The 19362-nt window shown below is 41.7% G+C and overlaps 1 protein-coding gene across 1 annotated transcript; it reads left to right on the forward strand.

Annotated features, from left to right (window-relative positions):
• Window positions 1–7412: 7412 nt before the first annotated feature.
• Window positions 7413–19342, forward strand: LOC139581115 (peptidyl-prolyl cis-trans isomerase D-like). The gene is made up of 10 exons (XM_071410556.1): window positions 7413–7581; window positions 8034–8174; window positions 8864–8970; window positions 9133–9321; window positions 9497–9619; window positions 10742–10848; window positions 11033–11177; window positions 17740–17826; window positions 18381–18423; window positions 18907–19342. Exons 1-10 carry the CDS (start codon window positions 7497–7499, stop codon window positions 18993–18995), a joined length of 1116 nt encoding a protein of 371 aa, XP_071266657.1. The 5' UTR covers window positions 7413–7496; the 3' UTR covers window positions 18996–19342.
• Window positions 19343–19362: the final 20 nt, after the last annotated feature.

The raw sequence follows: 19362 nt of genomic DNA on the forward strand, positions 1-19362 counted from the left end.
TAGAGTCCCTAGAATCCAAAACAGGTGAGTCTGAACAAAAATCAAGGTCATAACAAGTGTTGCTGGACTTTTACTGTGGTAAAATAGCTTAAAATAGAGTCATGGACACTATATGGTACAAATATAGCACCGTACAGGCAAAACGATCAATTGTGTGTCCATATAACCGGGGTCCAGTTTACTTTTACCTGGTGAGCACAAGGCAATAATGTCACACAGTCACAAAAACCCCAACCCACATCCCTGCTACTTTCAGTCCAAAAACCCAAATCCAAGATGCAAACCTTTTGATTAATTGCGACCAGGATGGGTTGAAGAAAAGCACTGTTAACCTCCGTGATAACCGTTGATAGGCTATAGGCATAATTGTGGTGATACGAACCTATAGCAGCATGATCTTACTATGATACTGCCTCAAAAAAGATATATGTTTGCCTAGCCAAATCGTTTGACCTGATGCATGTTTTGCCATATAAGGGCTTATGTAAATGTGTAAAGTCTGCAGCCTGCTCATCATCATTAGGATAATGTAGCTCATTTACAGGTATGCCAGTCAGTTAACACCCCATCTACTGATCACATACAGTAGTTGCCATTGTTTCTTTGAAGCAGTTAGTACTCACCTAATCACATGCTAATAGTCAGGATTTTTCACCTACATTATAGGACAAGCTATGGAGTGCAAGTCTGGTATGGAATGGTGTTTTATTGCACACTGGAAGCTAAACAAAGAAAGCTACAATAGTTAATTTATTGTTTTGACATTTAGATTTAGCCCTGAATTAGTCAGTCAGCAGAGAGTTAAAGTGACAGTACAGCAATGCATAAGTACGATTTAGACTCAACGAGAGGTCACCGTCCTCATAGCGTCAGAGTAGGTGCTATTAACGAGCCTTGCTGTTCTGGCCTTGATGAACCTCATCCGTTTACTTGGAGGAAAAGGCTTGAAGAAGGGATTGGCTGTTTTGTATTCGAGTGACTCTAGTAGACTGGACCCTGGTTTTCTGGACACACAATGGATCGTTTTGCCTCTACAGTGCAATATTTTTACCGTATAGTGTCCAATGTCTCCATTCGTTTGATGTTATTTGTCATGGCCAAGAAGCATCTTTTTGGCACAGGTCAAGGCTGGCCTTGGACTGATTTAAATGTATAAAAGGCACAACTGGCTCATCATTAAGTTCATCTCGGTCATTATCAGTCCATTTTTTACATTGTGTCTTTAAAGTAACTAATCACCTATAGGCCTACAGTGTATTGCATTGCAGTGAATGGAGTGGGTGCAGTAGAAAGTGTTGCTGGGAATTTAGACCTCAGTCCACCATGGAATAACATTCTACAGACCCTAGTGAGTAATCCAAACCCCAATTTAACTTTGGCACCTATAGTCATTTTCACTCTATAAGCCCATATGTATATGTAATTTATAGGCCTATAGTGTATTGCATTGGGACCAATAGAGTTGTTGAAGTACAAAGTGTTGTTGGTCATATAGACCAAAAGAGAGAAATGTATTTTTAAACTATACAAGCTTCAGTGGTTACCCGTCATTCAGGGCCTCTCTGCCCCACCTGTTTTGAGCCCTAACTGTTTAGCAAAAAAAAAGTGCCTGTTTTTCATGTTATTTTGGCATTAATACGTGCCATAGATCAGTTTGCAAACAATGTAAATAAAACAATTGAGTTAATAAAGTTGCATACAAACATGGTCTCCCCTTGGGCGCTGCCATAGAGTTACATTTTAAGTGCCCATCCAAGAAGTCTCAAGGTCATTGGCCACAGATAATGACGTCAAATCAAGTTATATCTACCGTAGCTTTGATTGGACTGATCATGTCAACATACTTTCAAAATCTTAGCTAGCAAGGTAGACAAGCATTCATAATCATGACTCACGTCAGCAATCTAGTGGCAAATCCTTTTCAGTCTTTGTCATATGAAAATAAATTATGGATAAAACGTATCAGTGCTGATCGGCCATAAACATTACACAACAAGTTGGAAATCGCAAATACAGCAATGATGGGTTTTGAAGGAATCAGTGGCTAACTGCAAGCATTGCATAGCAATCACTAGCCTGCTATTCAGTGGATTGGGTCTGGGTTTAAGGGTCTCTTTCCCAAGATTAAAATAATAAACATTCATGCTGTCAATCCAGCATGACTCCTGCCGTGTTCAAAACAACTGGAAACCCAGAAATCTCAGACTTCAGTTAGTTCAAGACAGCTGGGAACTCTGAAAAAAATTTGCTCAGACTGGGAAAATACGTTTAACAGTCATCAAACTCGGAATTCCAAGTCGAGAACTAGGGTCTCTTTCTAGAGCTCCGACCTGAAGATCACTGACGTCATGAGTTCCCAGTTGTCTTGAAAGCAACATAAATCCAGAGAATACAAAGCTTTGATGACAGTTTGATGACAACATTTGCCCACAAGGACCGCAACGCCACCTTCCTGTTTTTGTGACCACAGCATAACAAGGTGAGTCCAAAAATGTATTTTATGCTGCTGCATAAATTATATAATATGCCAGGGAGATATGTATCCTGTAGCTAAGAAACTAATAAGTGTACAGTGCATTTGGAAAGTATTTAGACCCCTTGACTTTTTCGACATTTTGTTACGTTACAGCCTTAATCTAAAATGGATAAAACATTTTTTTTCCCTCATCAAATCTACACACAATGCCCCATAATGAAAAAGCAAAAACAGTTATTTTATTTTTTGAAATGTAAAAAAAATACAAAACTGATATCACATTTACATAAGTATTCAGACCGTTCACTCAGTGCTTTGTTGAAGCACCTTTGGCAGCGATTACAGCCTTGAGTCTTCTTGGGTAAAACACTACAAGATCGGGTTCAAGTCTGGTCTCTGGCTGGGCCACTCATGGACATTCAGAGACTTGTCCCGAAGCCTCTCCTGGTAGTCTTGACTGTGTGCTTAGGGTCGTTGACCTGCTCTGGAGCAGGTTTTCATCAAGTATCTCTCTATACTTTGCTCCATTCATCGTTCCCTCGATCCTGACTAGTCTCACCTACAGCTAAAAAACATCCCCACAGCATGATGCTGCCACCACCATCATACTTCACCGTAGGGATGGTGCCAGGTTTCCTCCAGATGTGACGCTTGGCATTCAGACCAAAGAGTTCAATCTTGGTTTCATCAGACCAGAGAATCTTGTTTCTCATGGTTAGAGAATCCTTTAGGTGCCTTTTGTCAAAATCCAAGTGTGCTGTCATTTGCCTTTTACTGAGGAGTGGCTACCATCTGACCACTCTACCATAAAAGCCTGATTGGTGAAGTGCCGCAGAGATTGTTGTCCTTCTGGAAGTTTCTCCCATCTCCACAGAGGAACTCTGGATCTCTGTCAGTGACCATCGGGTTCTTGTCACCTCCCTGACAAAGGCCCATCTCCCCCGATTGCCGAGTTTGGTCGGGCGGCCAGCTTTAGGAAGGGTCTTGGTGGTTCTAAACTTATTCCATTTAAGCATGATGGAGGTAACTGTGTTCCTGGGGACCTTCAATGCTGCAGAAATGTTTTGGTGCCCTTCCCCAGATAAGATTTTTGCTCTGACATGCACTGTCAACTGTGGGATCTTGTATAGACAGGTGTATGCCTTTCCAAATCGTGTCCAATCAATTTAATGTGCCACAGGTGTACTCCAATCAAGTTGTAGAAACATCTAGGATGATCAATGGAAACAGGATGTACTTGAGCTCAATTGAGTCTCATAGCAAAGGGTCTGAGTACTTATGTAAATAAGGTATTTCTGTTTAGTATTTTTTATAAATTTGCTAAAAGCCTGTTTTCGATTTGTCATTATGGGGTATTGTGTGTAAATTGATGAGGAAAAATGTAATTGAATCCATTTCAGAATAAGGTAATGTAACAAAATGTGGGAAAAGTCAAGGAGTCTGAATACCTTCCGAATGCACTGTATGTTGTGTAGTAAGCTGTTAGTAGCCCATGTGCCTCACCCTAATAATTTGGTCCCTTTTCCCCTCATATGACCCCTTTATTTATCCTATGGTTCTGACTTGGTGTACAGGCAAAATACTGTAAGAACAGCCCATGTTCTGAATTCTGTTGCTGTATATTTCAAAAGTGCTGAACAAATAGTCGATTCAGCTTGCTCATTAATATCTTAATCAAAATGACGGATTGCCTCTTCTCTGCTCGTCGTCCCCTTATGCCATAGTTTGTAGATCTCAATTCTCAGTAGAAACCACATTTTTTAAAGCAAGTCTGCCGTATCAGCTGTTTTTTTTAAAGGCAGTAAATTAGGCTGAATGAACTGTTTTGCTGCCAGACAAGATTTCGCTGGTGTAAGCAGTGGTAAGTATTTTATTTATTTTACCTTTGTTTAACTAGGAAAGTCAGTAAAGAACAAATTCTTATTTTCAATGACGGCCTAGGAACAGTGGGTTAACTGCCTTGTTCAGGGGCAGAACAACAGATTTTTACCTTGTCAGCTAGGGGGATTCAATCTTGCAACCTTTCGGTTACTAGTCTAATGCTCTAACCACAAGGCTACCCTGCCGCCCCTATTCACTCCATGGTGCTGAAAAGAAAGCTCTGCTGTTGGGACAGCTATATGTAGGCACCATTTGTAACCGTTATAGTGCAATTAATGTATTGTTTTGTATTGTGTTGTGGCTTTGCCCCACCAAGATGTACATGCTAAAATCATCACTGGCAAGCTTACTGAGACGAGAGCCCGAACATTCATATTCAGCACAGGAGATGCAGAGAAAATTCTACTCCCTTGGGACTTAACCACCACCATAGTCCCAGAGAAGGAAACACTGGAAGAGTATGAAATAAAATAACAAAAAAAGTAAAAGAGTAGTTAGCTTAGAGCTCCACGCCAGAACACTCAGCAAATACTACAACAGTAGAATCCCACGAGGCTTACGTATCCAAAAAGAGCCTTCCATAGGGAGAGGAGAGCCCGAATTCTGCAGACACTGGTGCAAGATGCTTAATTACTGTTCATCGGACCAAATGCTACACATCATTGACCATTCCTCTCGAGAGTGTTCTACTATAAAACAAGCTACAAATGAATGCAAAATTGACATTGAGCAGACATAGAGTACCAGTCAAAAGTTGACACCTACTCATTCAAGGGTTTTTCTTTTATTTTGACTATTTTCTACATGGTAGAACAATAGTGACGACATCAACACTAATGAAGAAACACAATGATTCCCATTTAGTAACCAAAAAAACTGTTCAACAAATCAAAATATATTTGAGATTCTTCAAAGTAGCCACCTTTTGCCTTGATGACAGCTTTGCACACTCTTGGCATTAAGAAAAAAATGCTTTATGACTTAACGAATGATAACTCGATTAATATACAGAGATCAGATAAGGGAGGTGGGATTGTGATTTCTAATACCAACATGTTTATCGGAAAAAATTATAGCAAATGTTACAAGAAATTGATTTTCGATCCTACCTCCAACTATAAAATTGAAGTGAATAAAGTCCTCGATAAAGGACTACAAAATAAATAGTTGACATTACAGGAATTTAAATATCTTTCATGTGTTCTAGCCATACTCCCAACAAGCTTTATCTGCCCTTAACCTTGTTAAGGTTAAGGGCAGAACACATGAAAGATATTTAAATTGTTGATCGAGTTGGAGGGGTGCATTGCCACGCAGTCATGGGTGAACAGGGAGTACAAGAGGGGGCTGAGCACGCACCCTTGTGGGGCCACAGTGTTGAGGATCAGCGAAGTGGAGATGTTTCCTACCTTCACCACCTGGGCGCGGCCCGTCAGGAAGTCCAGGACCCAATTGCACAGGGTGGGGTTGAGATCAAGGGCCTCAAGCTTAATGATGAACTTGGAAGGTACTATGGTGTTGAATGCTGAGCTGTAGTCAATGAACAGCATTCTTACATAGGTATTCCTCTTGTCCAGATGGGATAGGGCAGTGTGCAGTGCGATGGCAATTGCATTGTCTGTGGATCTATTGGGGCGGTATGCAAATTGCTGTTGGTCTAGTGTGACAGGTAAGGTGGAGGTGATATGATCCTTGACTAGTCTCTCAAAGCACTTCATGATGACAGAAGTGAGTGCTACGGGGCGATAGTAATTTAGTTCAGTTACCTTTGCCTTCTTGGGTACAGAAACAATGGTGGCTATCTTGAAGCATGTGGGGACAGCAGACTGGGATAGGGAGAGGTTGAATATGTCCGTAAACACACCAGCCAGCTGGTCTGCACATGCTCTGAGGACGCGGCTAGAGATGCCGTCTGGGCCGGCAGCCTTGCGTGGGTTAAAATGTTAAAATGTCTTACTCACGTCGGCCACGGAAAAGGAGAGCCAACAGTTGGTAGCGGGCCGCGTTGGTGGCACTGTATTATCCTCAAAGCGAGCAAAAAAGGTGTTTCGTTTGTCTGGAAGAAAGACATTGGTGTCCATGATGTGGCTGGTTTTCTTTTTGTAGTCCGTGTTCGGACTCCCCCCTATCTGAGATACCCGCTGCAACCCTCATTCAACATTCAACAACTGTTCTGCCAGTCACATTCTGTTAAAAGTCCACAAAGCACACACATCCATGGTTTGCTCCCCTTCTCAGTTTGCTGCAAATAGCGACTGGAACAAGCTGCAATAAATACTCAAACTGGACAGTTTTATCTCCATCTCTACATTCAACGACTCAAACATGGACATTGTTACTGACACTTACTTATTGTTGTCTCTTTTGCCCTTTGTGCTGTTGTCTGTGCCTAACAATGTTTGTACCATGTTAGTGGCGCAGCGGTCTAAGGCACTGCATCTCAGTGCAAGAGGGGTCACTGCAGTCCCTGGTTTGAATCCAGGCTGCATCACATCCGGCCGTGATTGAGAGTCCCATAGGGCGGCGCACAATTGGCTCAGCGTTGGCCGGGGTAGGCCACCATTGTAAATAAGAATTTGTTCTTAGCTGAGTTAAATAAAAGTTAAATACATTTTTAAAAGTAGTGAGTAATCCCAACCCCACTTTTACTTCGGCACCTAGAATCGTTTTCTCTTTAAGCCAATATGTAATTTATAGGCCTATAGTTTATTTCATTAATGGAGTAGAAAGTCTTGCTGGCCATAAAGACCTCAGTTCCGCAAGATGGAACACCATACAGATCCTAGTGAGGAATCCTAACCCCACTTTTACTTCAGCACCTAGAATAGCTTTCTCTCTATAAGAGTACTGCGTTGGGGGCATTTATTTGACCTTTGAACATGTTTTAAAACCCACATTTAATGCAAATGTCACTTAAATATGAACAAATATTCATCATTATTAATGTGTAGACAACGTTTCATATCATGAATAAATACAGGTTAATGACACTTTTGTACTATTACGTGGGGGGATTTTATTTGTAATTTTTTCCGAAATTCCGTGACCCGGAAGTTCTTTTTTGAGTGTTGCTGACGAAACGCTGACAACCAGGAATTGTGGAAGTAACTTTAGCTAGCTGGCGTTTAGAGTTTTAGAAATGTCTAACGCAACACCCGTGACCAAGCCTTCAAACAAAGAAAACCCCCTTGTCTTCTTTGATGTAGACATTGGTGGTGAAAGAGGTTAGGATATTTTCAATAAAGCGCTTTTAGTCATTCAACTGGACACGCTAGGCTAATGGCTAGCTAGCAGCACCGGGTGGTTTCCAGAAAAAGCACATTCATGCTAGCTAGCATGGTCTTAAATGAACGTTACAGCGACCAATGTATATTAAAGTACACATTTGTAATTCGTATGCTATTTTGAACCATTTAGGTCCTTGTATTGTTAGCCAGTTTTATTGTCTAAATATAACCAGTTTGTCTAATTTGTTAATATCCATTCGCCTGATACATTAACGTTACATTCGAAGCAACAAGCACGTGCTGTAATTTTTTTCGTAAATAGTCAACACCCCAGTGTCTACCAGATTAACTAGTTCAGGACTAAAGGGCTTGTTTTGAGTTACATCTGCTTTGAAATTGCATTTTTAAAGACCAACTATCCACATAATGTCATGCTATGTTGTCACCAGTTGGCCGAATCGTGTTCGAACTGTTTGCCGATGTTGTCCCCAAAACTGCTGAAAACTTTCGAGCACTCTGTACTGGTGAGAAGGGAACTGGCAAAACCACAGGAAAACCACTCCATTTCAAAGGATGTCCTTTCCACAGGAGTAAGTATTGTAGATTTCCACTGTTTGTTAGTCAGCAGATCGTACCTGCTTGCTTACAGCTGGACTAGGGTCTAGTTAAGCAATAAGGCCTGAGGAAGTGTGGTATATGGATAATATACCAATGCTTTAAGGGCTGTTCTTAGCACGACTCAACTCGGAGTGCCTGGACACAGTCCTTAGACGTGGTATATTGGCCATTTATTACAACCACCAAATGAGCCTTATTGCTATTATAAACTGGTTACCAATGCAATTAGAGCAGTAAAACTAAAAATGGTGTCATACCTGTGGTATATGGTCTGATATACCATGTCATTCAGCCAATCAGAATTCAGGGCTCAACCATCCAGTTTATAATGATCAATATGGGCTATTTATCAATGTCTTGTCAACAGGAGGAAGCAGCAACGGCATAATTTTAAAATTACGTTTGTGGACTATAAATAGAATTTTAAACATTAATTTCCAGTGGTATTGTACTTAATCAGGTAAAAACTGCTGAATGAGTCCAAAAATGTATTGTGATTTATTTTGATGATATACTAGAAATCACCAAAACTGTTTTGCCCTGCCAACACAAAGCTATATATAGATCACATCTATATTGCAGTAGTACATCCATTTTATGGTAACAAACTGCAGTAAGATCAATAATGACCACAAACATGTACGCTGTCAATCAATTTAAGTCATCAAGCAGTTCATGATCCAGGGAGGAGATTTCTCCAACCAGAACGGCACTGGAGGGGAGAGCATCTATGGGGAGAAGTTTGAAGATGAGAACTTCCATTACAAGGTAAGGATTTTCATAATGGCTTGGAATAACATAGGAGATTTTCTTGACCAGTATAAAGTCTGGGCTTTAGTCATAAGGATAACTCATGGCCCTCAGCATAACAAATGATTTTTGTTTTTTTGGTCATCATTGAATTAACATGTGGGTGTCTGTGTCCTCCAGCACGACAAAGAGGGCTTGCTGAGTATGGCCAATTCTGGACCCGCCACCAATGGCTCCCAGTTCTTCATCACCACTGTGCCCACTGCTCATCTAGATGGCAAACATGTTGTCTTTGGACAAGTCTTGAAGGGGCTGGGGCTGGTGAAAACACTGGAGGCCATAGAGACTAACGAGGACACACCTCTCAAGGTCAATCAATGAGAATAACTACCACTCTATTGCCACATTCAATAACATTAAGGCAGCAGCAAGCTGTATGTTTTGCCTTGCAGCAGGTAGATTACCTAGTATTTTTCTGTAGTGTGTGACACTTGTGAAATGTTCATCGTGTATTTACAGTTCTGCTCTGATTCTTTCCCCATAGCCATGTGTAATTGCTGAGTGTGGTGAGCATAAACATGGAGACGACTGGGGAGGAGCCCCGAACGACGGCTCAGGGGACACCCATCCAGACTACCCAGAGGACGCCGACTTTGATTTAAAAGATGTTAGTAAGGCCTACCTCATTTTCTCTCTAAACGCTTCTCTGAAGATACTCATGCTGACTTTATATTTTTTATTTTGGTTATTGTCAGTCTCAAAGGTGATCTTATGAAAAAATATATAGCTCCATTATCTTTTCTACGTACTTTATATCTGCTTTTAGTTTACACTGAAAACATTTTACAATCACGGGAATTATAACGCCTCTCCATATCTTTTGGAGTGGCGGGCCGCCTCTGCTAAATTTATATAGGGGAAACACTGATTGCACCTATATTACTGTACCTCAATTCCACCTTGCAAAGTTTGCATTTCCTTCTCATGTAACTTCTCAAAGTATTGCCATACAGGACTTTGCTGCTGTCGCTTGCCTTTCTCTGCCTTTTTCCCAACTGTTAATGACAATAATGTAGTGGTGGGGAGTCCACTCTAAAATAATTATTTCCTCGACTCCTTGCACGTCGACTCCCATTTCTGAGTGTCAAGATTAGATTCCGCTAGGAATCGACTACAAAGATTCTGTATTTTTGGAACGGAGGAGACAGATTAGTTGCCGAGAACACAAACACTTGCATCTTTCATAGTGAGCTAGCGAGGGACGGAGAGAGAGGGGAGGGGCACAGTATAGGCAGGTCGGCCACCAGCCAGACATTCATTCATTAGCAAAGAGCAGGCGAGCCAGTGCGAGAGAGGAGGGGGCAGGCTGAAAGAACCGTACACATGTCTTGGTAATCTGTATCTCGAAATGTCTTGTCTTGCATGTCTCGCACATTCACAAACATTTGCCAAAAGTTAGCCTCTTCCTCTCTTGATCTATTTAATTTACACAACTTTCTCCAGGCCTTTATAGCCTATTGTCTAGTTAGGCTATGACTAGGAAAATAATATGCTTTGTGATAACTGCACAGTGATGTTCATTTTATTATTAATTTATTTTTTGGTTAGAGGTGTTAACGTTAAGGATCCCGATTTCGTTTAAATGTTCACACCCCTATTATGTGGATTGATTTATTTAGTCAAAATGAAGTGGGACATGAACTATGAATTGTTGTGATTGTGAAATGCTGATGCAGCACTGATTGTGAAAATAGCATAAAAGTCTCATACTTGTTGTCTTTTTGGTTAGGTTGACAAAGTCCTATCTGTTGCTGAGGATATTAAGAATATTGGGAACAACTTTTTCAAGAACCAAGACTGGCAGTCTGCAGTCAAGAAGTACTCCAAAGCTCTCAGGTGAAATGTTGTCCAGGGTTCACTCCACTCCCACTGTGATTTACAGTGTGTGTGTGTACGAGGCTTGTGTCACCGCATGACATGCATTTGAATGCACAATGACCATAGGAGTTGGCCAAATGGCACAAACCGATCTGGGACCAGCCTAGCAAAGGACTAAATGGTGAAACTTGTCACTTGCCAGGTATCTGGCGGTTGCCGGTGATGAGCAGGAGATTGAGAAAGCCCAGGCGAAGCTGGAGCCCACGGCGGTGAGCTGCATTCTCAACACCGCTGCCTGTAAACTGAAGATGCAGCTCTGGCAGGAAGCCATGGACAGCTGTGACGAGGTAATTATTTTAGGCCAATATGGGGGCATTGAACAGTCAGTCCTGTGCAGACAAAAATAGCTTATAAAGCCAACAACTAAAAACAGTACAGCCTGCAGGTAAAAAAATATCCTAATAAAAAATCCTATAAATCACATTGGCTATGCATGGCCTGTCTGCAACGAACATGAAACATTGTATCAACTATGAACTTGGGTCCGTCTGAAGATCCATGCAACATTGTATAACATATTCTGGGCACTCAGAGTTTCCTGCGCCATTGACCTTAGGATAGACACGGCTGTAGGCTATTTGCGCAAGGGATAAGAAGTAATCAGGTAGGCCTATGTTATGATGTTTCCACTGGATCAGAGCATGACATTTCAGGCTGAGTGGTTATTGAAAGGGAGAGGGCTGGAAAGATTTTTCAAAAACATTGTGAAATTGTCAATGTCTGTAAAAACAGACTTTGTTTGCTTGCTGTTTGAGGTGAAGAATACATTACTTTGAGAAGCTCCACAGCTCAATAGTGGTGGTGCATTAAGCCGATCAGAAATACTATCAGATCTCCAAATGGGTACATTCATAAGCCAACATTTGCACGCATCCAGATAGCCTATAGGGCTACTTCTATGCGTAATCAGGTGGCGTCATTACTCAACATTGACAGGAGTGCTCCAAACAAAAGACAATGACTAAATTGACACAACTCAAATGGAATGAAATAAACAAAAACATGTTTCTCACAAGTGCAGCATTGGTTGTGTGCTCTGCAAACAACGTGTCCGCTCCTACAATGAGAACGGTTAAAGACTGGAATAATATATTGAATGCCTTAACAGACATTACCGTAACCAACCAAACATTTGTAGATTAGAAATTAATGGTAAATGTACTACCGGTGATATATGTAATGGGAACTTGAGACACTAACAATCAAACGCAAACAATTCACACAATGACGTTATGAAACAATGAATGTGCACAAATTGGTGGGAGAGAGCGCATTATGAAGAGAGACGTGCATTGTGCAGCCACACTCTTCTTGGACTGTGCCATCCCCTAGGCCTCCGCAATAGATTAGTTCACTTCGATTGGCACGATTAAGACAGGTGTCTCGTGTGCCCCCATTTTTTAAATATATATATATATTTGCTACTGCTCGACAAAAAAAAATCTTGGTCGACCAACAGCGTATCGACCAAGCAATTGACCAGTCGAATAATTGGTGTCAGACCTATTCAGTCAGGGGAGAGGTGGTAGGGTTATGGGATTATTATTATTCTTTTTAATAAGGTGGATTATAAATTATGCAAACAGTTTAAAATTGATTTTTTTTTTTAGGCCAGCTGAAATCCTAGATATGCCAGCCCCATCACACTTCCACCACTAGACTACGGTACAACTGCAAAGATTCAAAGGCCATTCGTGGTCAGTACTATAAAAGTCTTTATGGAACTCATTGTGAATGCAACTGAGGATATGTTTTTGTAGAGTACCGTAATATTTCTAGTTAAATCTAAAGATAAACATTCTTATTCAGTATTTATGGCGCCGGGGGGGGGGGGGGGGGGGTGGCTGCCGTTTTACTCGCTCCTAACCAATTGTGACCCGTTTCAGGAAACTAGGCGTATGTCGCAAGTCACAACTTCACAGGAGAGCCATACTAACGTTATTTTAATTTTTATCAAAATGCATTTTTTGCCAGAAATGCCTTCTGCAACATGAACTTTCATGTGCTTTAATAATATACTTGTATGCCATCTGTAAATATGAATACAATTGTTAAATTACGAGCCTTGTTGGTTAAACCACAGAAAAAGGAACAACCTTCCCACTAGCCATGATTGGCTGAGATGAGTGGGCTGGACATGCCGAGAGAGGAGTTTGGATTGGTCTGCCATATAGCAGGCTTCTGTCTATTTGAGCTGGTCAGTCTGTGTTGGTAATCCTGTCGAACGTGGCTTTAAAAAAAAAAGTGCAGTGGAGCTGTTTAAGTGTTGCTCTCCACTTTCTGGAGGATCAAGTTTTGAAATCAGTGGAATTAGAGTATGATAGCTAAAGAGATGGAGAAAACAACTCCGGATTACATCTTCAAAGTAAGGGAAAGTGGCATGGCATCCGTGACAAGGAGACGCATCCATCATGCGCTAGCTAGCTACATTTTCAGATATTATACGTGTCTAATTTTGACAAAGTGCTTTCATTTCAAGTTAGTGTACTGTTAGCTAGCTAGCTAACATTAGCTGGCTGGCTCCCTAGCTAACGTTACGTTTATGACATTACTATTTGTATCCCAGAACTGTTTGCTTTGCTAGTTAGAGCCTAATGTTAGCTAGCTAACATTGAACCTGGTTGGTTAGCTCCCAGCAGATTCATGCAGGGTAGTAACAACATGATTTGGCACTATTTCATTGTTGTTTAACTAGCTAACGTTAGCTGGTTGGCTCATTAGCTAACGTGACGTGTGTGTGATCTTACGTTGTTTACCTAGCTAGGTTCATTGTTTACCTAGCTAGCTACATGTCTGAAGCTAAAGTGTACAACACCCGTTGAATATGGCTGGTGTCAGTAAACGTTGGCAAAAAAGCGTAATGAAATTGTTGCCAGCAGAGCTGGTTAGGCTGTTTTCATGTTATCCAGAGGTAAACAAATCCTTGGCCAGAACCAAGTGTGTGCTCTGAACGCCCCGAGAGCGAAACGAGATGGGTGGGGCTAAAGCTTAAGAGGGTGTGAACGATGCTGAATGGGTGTAGACAAAGGGCTCTCCAGTAGTAGTAGTACCAAAACATTCAAAGGACATTTTCTCAAAAGTGAGATTACAAGTTTATCAACTTTCAAAGCTGAATTACTTGACCATTATTCCTCGAAAATGCAGTGTATGATATGCCATTTTGTAGCTCTGAGTCTATACTTTTATCAACCAGAGGGGGAAAAACTTTAGACCACCTTTACTCCACACACAGAGATGCGTACAAAGCTCTACCTCCATTTGGAAAATCTGACCATAATGCTATCCTCCTGATTCCCGCTTACAAGCAAAAACTAAAGCAGGTAGTACCAGTGACTCACTCAGTATGGAAGTGGTCAGATGACGCGGACGCTACGCTACAGGACTGTTTTGCTAGCACAGACTGGAATATGTTCCGCGATTCATCCAATTGCATTTAGTATACCACCTGAGTCACCGGCTTCATCAATAAGTGCATCAACGACGTTGTCGTCCCCACAGTGACCGTACGTACATATCCCAACCAGAAGCCATGGATTACAAGTAACATCCGCACTGAACTAAAGGCTAGAGCTGCTGCTTTCAAGGAGCGGGACAATAATCTGGACGCTTATAAGAAATCCCACTATGCCGTCAGACGAACCATCAAACAGGCAAAGCATCAATATAGGACTAAGATTGAATCGTACTGCACTGGCTCTAACAGATGTGGTAGGGCTTGCAAATTATTACAGACCTCAAACAACCTACTGGCAAGTGTCTTCACTGACATTTTCAACCTCTCCCTGACCGTCTGTAATACCTTCAGTTGAAGTCGGAAGTTTATATACACCTTAGCCAAATACAATTCCTGACGTTTAATCCTAGTAAAAATGCCCTGTATTAGATCAGTTTGGATCAGCACTTTATTTTTAGAATGTGAAATGTCAGAATAATAGAGAGAATTATTTATTTCAGCTTTTATTACTTTCATCACATTCCCAGTGGGTCAGAAGTTTTAGTATTTCGTTTTTGGTAAATTAGGTAGCATTGCCTATAAATTGTTAAACTTGGGTCAAACGTTTCGGGTAGCCTTCCACAAGCTTCCCACAATAGGTTGCGTGAATGTTGGCCCATTCCTCCTGACAGAGCTGGTGTAACTGAGCCAGGTTTGTAGGCCTCTTTGTTCGCACACGCTTTTTAAGTTCTGCCCACACATTTTCTATAGGAGTGAGGTCAGGGCTTTGTGATGGCCACTCCCAATACCTTGACTTTGTTGTCCTTAAGCCATTTTGCCAGAACTTTGGAAGTATGCTTGGGGTCATTGTCCATTTGGAAGACCCATTTGCGACCAAGCTTTAACTTCCTGACTGATGTGCTGAGATGTTGCTTCAATATATCCACATAATTTTCCTCCCTTATGATGCCATCTATTTTTGAAGTGCACCAGTCCCTCCTGCAGCAAAGCACCCCCACAACATGACGCTGCCACCCCCGTGCTTCACGGTTGGGATGGTGTTCTTCGGCTTGCAAGCCTCCCCCTTTTTCCTCCAAACATAATGATGGTCATTATGGCCAAACCAGTTCTATTTTTGTTTCATCAGACCAGAGGACATTTTTCCAAAAAGTACAATCTTTGTCCCCGCGTGCAGTTGCAAACCGTAGTCTGGCTTTTTTATGGCTGTTCTGGAGCAGTGGCTTCTTCCTTGCTGAGCAGCCTTTCAGGTTATGTCGATATAGGACTCGTTTTACTGTGGATATAGATACTTTTGTACCCGTTTCCTCCAGCATCTTCACAAGGTCCTTTGCTGTTATTCTGGGATTTATTTGCACTTTTCGCACCAAAGTACGTTCATCGCTAGGAGACAGAACGCGTCTCCTTCCTGAGCAGTATGTCGGCTGTGTGGTCCCATGGTGTTTATACTTGCGTACTATTGTTTGTACAGATGAACGTGGTACCTTCAGGCGTTTGGAACGGGATTGCTCCCAAGGATGAACCAGACTTGTGGAGGTCTACAATTTTTTTCTGAGGTCTTGGCTGATTTCTTTTGATTTTCCCATGTCAAGCAAAGAGGCACTGAGTTTGAAGGTAGGCCTTGAAATACATCCACAGATACACCTCCAATTGACTCAAATGATGTCAATTAGCCTATCAGAAGCTTCTAAAGCCATGACATCATTTTCTGGAATTTTCCAAGCTGTTTATAGACACAGTCAACTTAGTGTATGTAAACTTCTGACCCACTGGAATTGTGATACAGTGAATTACAAGTGAAATAATCTGTCTGTAAACAATTGTTGGAAAAATTACTTGTGTCATGCACGAAGTAGATGTCCTAACTGACTTGCAAAAACTAGTTTGTTAACAAGAAATTTGTGGAGTTGTTGAAAAACAAGTTTTAATGACTCCAACATAAGTGTATGTAAACTTCCGACTTCAACTGTACATGTTTCAAGCAGACCACCATTGCCCCTGTTTCCAAGAAAGCGAAAGTAACCTGCCTCAATGACTACCGCCCCCCATGGCTCACATCAACACCATCATCCCGGAAACCAACAGATGACGCAATCGCACTCCACACTGCCCTTTCCCACTTGGATAAAAGGAACACCTATGTGAAAATGCTGTTCATTGATTACAGCTCAGCGTTCAACACCATAGTGCCCACAAAGCTCATCACCCTGGTATTAAACACCTCCCTCTGCAACTGGATCCTGGACTTCCTGACGGGCCATCCCCAGGTGGTAAGGGTAGGCAACAACACATCTGCCACGCTGATATTCAACACGGGGGACCCTCAGGGGTGCATGCTTAGTTTCCTCCTGTACTCCCTATTCGTCCATAACTTTGTGGCCAAGCACGACTCCAACACCATTAACTTTGCTGATGACACAACGGTGGTAGGCCTGATCACCGACAATGAGACAGTCTCTATAGGGAGGTGGTCAGAGGCCTGGCAGTGTGATGCCAGGACAACATCCTCTCCCTAAACATGAGCAAGACAAAGGAGATGATTGTGGACTACAGGAAAACGTGGGCCGAACAGGCCCTCATTCACATCGACGAGGCTGTAGTAGAGCAGGTTGAGCGTTTCAAGTTCCTTGGTGTCCACATCCCCAACAAGCTATCATGTCCAAACACACCAAGAAAGTCGTGAAGAGAGCATGACGATGCCTTTTCCCCCTCAGGAGTCTGAAATGAGTCGGCATGGGTCCCCAGATCCTCAAAAAGTTCTACAGCTGCACCATCGAGAGCATCCTGACCGGTTGCGTCACCTTCTGGTATGGCAACTGCTACAGAGGGTAGTACGTACATCACTGGGGCCAAGCTTCCTGCCATCCAGGACCTATATACTTGGCAGGTTCAGAGGAAGGTCCAAAAAATTGTCAGACTCCAGCCACCCTAGTCATAGACTGTTCTCTCTGCTACCGCACGGCAAGCGGTACCGAAGTGCATGTTCAAAAGGCTCCTTAACAGCTTCTACTCCCAAGCCATAAGACTGCTGAACAATTAATCAAATGGCCAGTCGGACTATTTGCACTGCTGCTACTCGCTGTTTATTATCTATGCATATTCACTTTACCCCTACCTACATGTACAAATTACACCGACTAACCTGTATCCCTGCACATTGACCTTTTACCGGTACCACCTGTATATAGCCTCAATGTTGTTTAAAAAAAAAAATTATATTCTATTTTCTGAAAACTGCATTGTTGGGCAAGGGCTTGTAAGTAAGCATTTCACGGTAAGGTCTACACCTGTTGTATTCGGCGCATGTGACAAATACAATTTGATTAGGAAGGGAAAGAAACATTGAGAAGTGCAGTCACTATTTAGTCTGATTTATGTATGTTTGCTTGTTTTTTTAGGCACTGGAGTTGAACCAGAAAAACACTAAAGCTCTGTTCAGGAGGGCCCAGGCCTGGCAGGGACTGAAGGACTACAATAAAGCCATGGTAAAGAAAAAAAGTTGATATACACTCTTATCATACCAACCATATGACTTCAGAATGTGTAGCCTTTGTCTCAGCCTAACAAAAATGGGCTCTCTTTCTGGACTGGAACCCATGCGACAAGGATGTTTTTCACCACCGATTTATAATTCATATGGGTTTATTTGCACTAAAACATTGCTTCCAAAGAGTTGTGGCGAATCGATTCTTAATGCTAGAATCCTTAATTGAAACAATAACGGTCACCCGGCCTGTGTATTGGTATAAAACTGAGGAATGGGCCTGGAGAAATGTAACCACTCAAAGACAGAGCTATGGATTTAAGGACTGACCATCCATGATATTTACATTTAAACCATGTTCTGATGCTATACAGTGGCGTAAAACAAGCATGTATTTTGGGTTCTGATGGGGTACGACTGTTGAACTAAGCTCATGAGGCATTTATAAATGAAATGGGTATAGCAACTGAGGATTCCAGCTTTAAATCCAGAATTGGTCAATATCTGGATCATTGGAGTTTGTCAACTCACAAAAATATTTCTCACCTTTTGCAGAGTGATCTGAAGAAAGCTCAAGAAATAGCACCAGAGGACAAAGGTTGGTACTGCTTCTTTATGGTAACAATCAATCCAGGGGATCATTTGTGTCCTTATGGCAGCATTTACCCGTGTGGCTCAGTTGGTAGAGCATGGCGCTTGCAACGCCAGGGTTGTGGGTTCATTCCCCACGGGGGGACCAGGATGAACTTTCCAATTTGTAAGTCGCTCTGGATAAGAGCGTCTGCTAAATGACTTAAATGTAAATTTACACAGGCAGCCCAAGTATAATCTATTACCCAATTAGTGGAAAAAAATATTAAGAATTGGGCTGCCTGTGTAAATGCAGCCATGTGTTATTTTGAATATTCTAACGGCTAACTAGAACTTACAATAAATGGTCAATAGTGAGAGCAGTATGATGCTCAAAGTAACTTATTTACAAAAAAACCTTCATGACATATGCAACATAGATTTGCCATTTCGTCGTGATAGGTTGTTTTCCTTGCCTGACAAGTGAATTTACTTGTTCATCCTTTGACAGCGATCGGAAACGAGATGAAGAGAATCCAGTTGAAAGTGAAGGAGGAAAAGGAGAAAGAGAAGCAAATCTATGCAAAAATGTTTGCATGAAGATCGGCCAACTCTTCAAGTCCACTCGCCAATAATGAGTTATGTCTGTAAGGCAGCTAGCTACAATACAGGTCCCAATTGAAAACCACCACTCTATAATATTGGCTGTTGAAAGTTCTTTGTGTGGCACACAAGGGTTGCCGAAAATTAATTATGGAAGAAGCTTAACCCTGTCAGCATTTTACTGTATTCGTTTATTTGGAGCGTTGTCAATGATACTCATGTTTACGAAGAACTACTGTAATATTCCTTTGTCTGAATGTTTAAGATTGGTTAGTTAAGACTCATTCTGGAATTTGCCTACTCCACCTGTATGCGATGCAATTAAATTCTACCTGAACGTTCAATGAGAGCTGTGATTTGTGGA

The sequence above is a fragment of the Salvelinus alpinus genome, chromosome 7 (assembly GCF_045679555.1).
Source record: "Salvelinus alpinus chromosome 7, SLU_Salpinus.1, whole genome shotgun sequence".
Taxonomy (NCBI): domain Eukaryota; kingdom Metazoa; phylum Chordata; class Actinopteri; order Salmoniformes; family Salmonidae; genus Salvelinus; species Salvelinus alpinus.

What these genes read in the sequence shown, in the direction of transcription:
- LOC139581115 (XM_071410556.1), top strand. Translation starts at nt 7,497, where the DNA reads ATGTCTAACGCAACACCCGTGACCAAGCCTTCAAACAAAGAAAACCCC. An exon ending in ATGAGAACTTCCATTACAAG is followed by an intron (nt 8,971 to 9,132) that starts GTAAGGATTTTC and finishes TGTGTCCTCCAG; the next exon opens with CACGACAAAGAGGGCTTGCT. An exon ending in AAGTACTCCAAAGCTCTCAG is followed by an intron (nt 10,849 to 11,032) that starts GTGAAATGTTGT and finishes GTCACTTGCCAG; the next exon opens with GTATCTGGCGGTTGCCGGTG.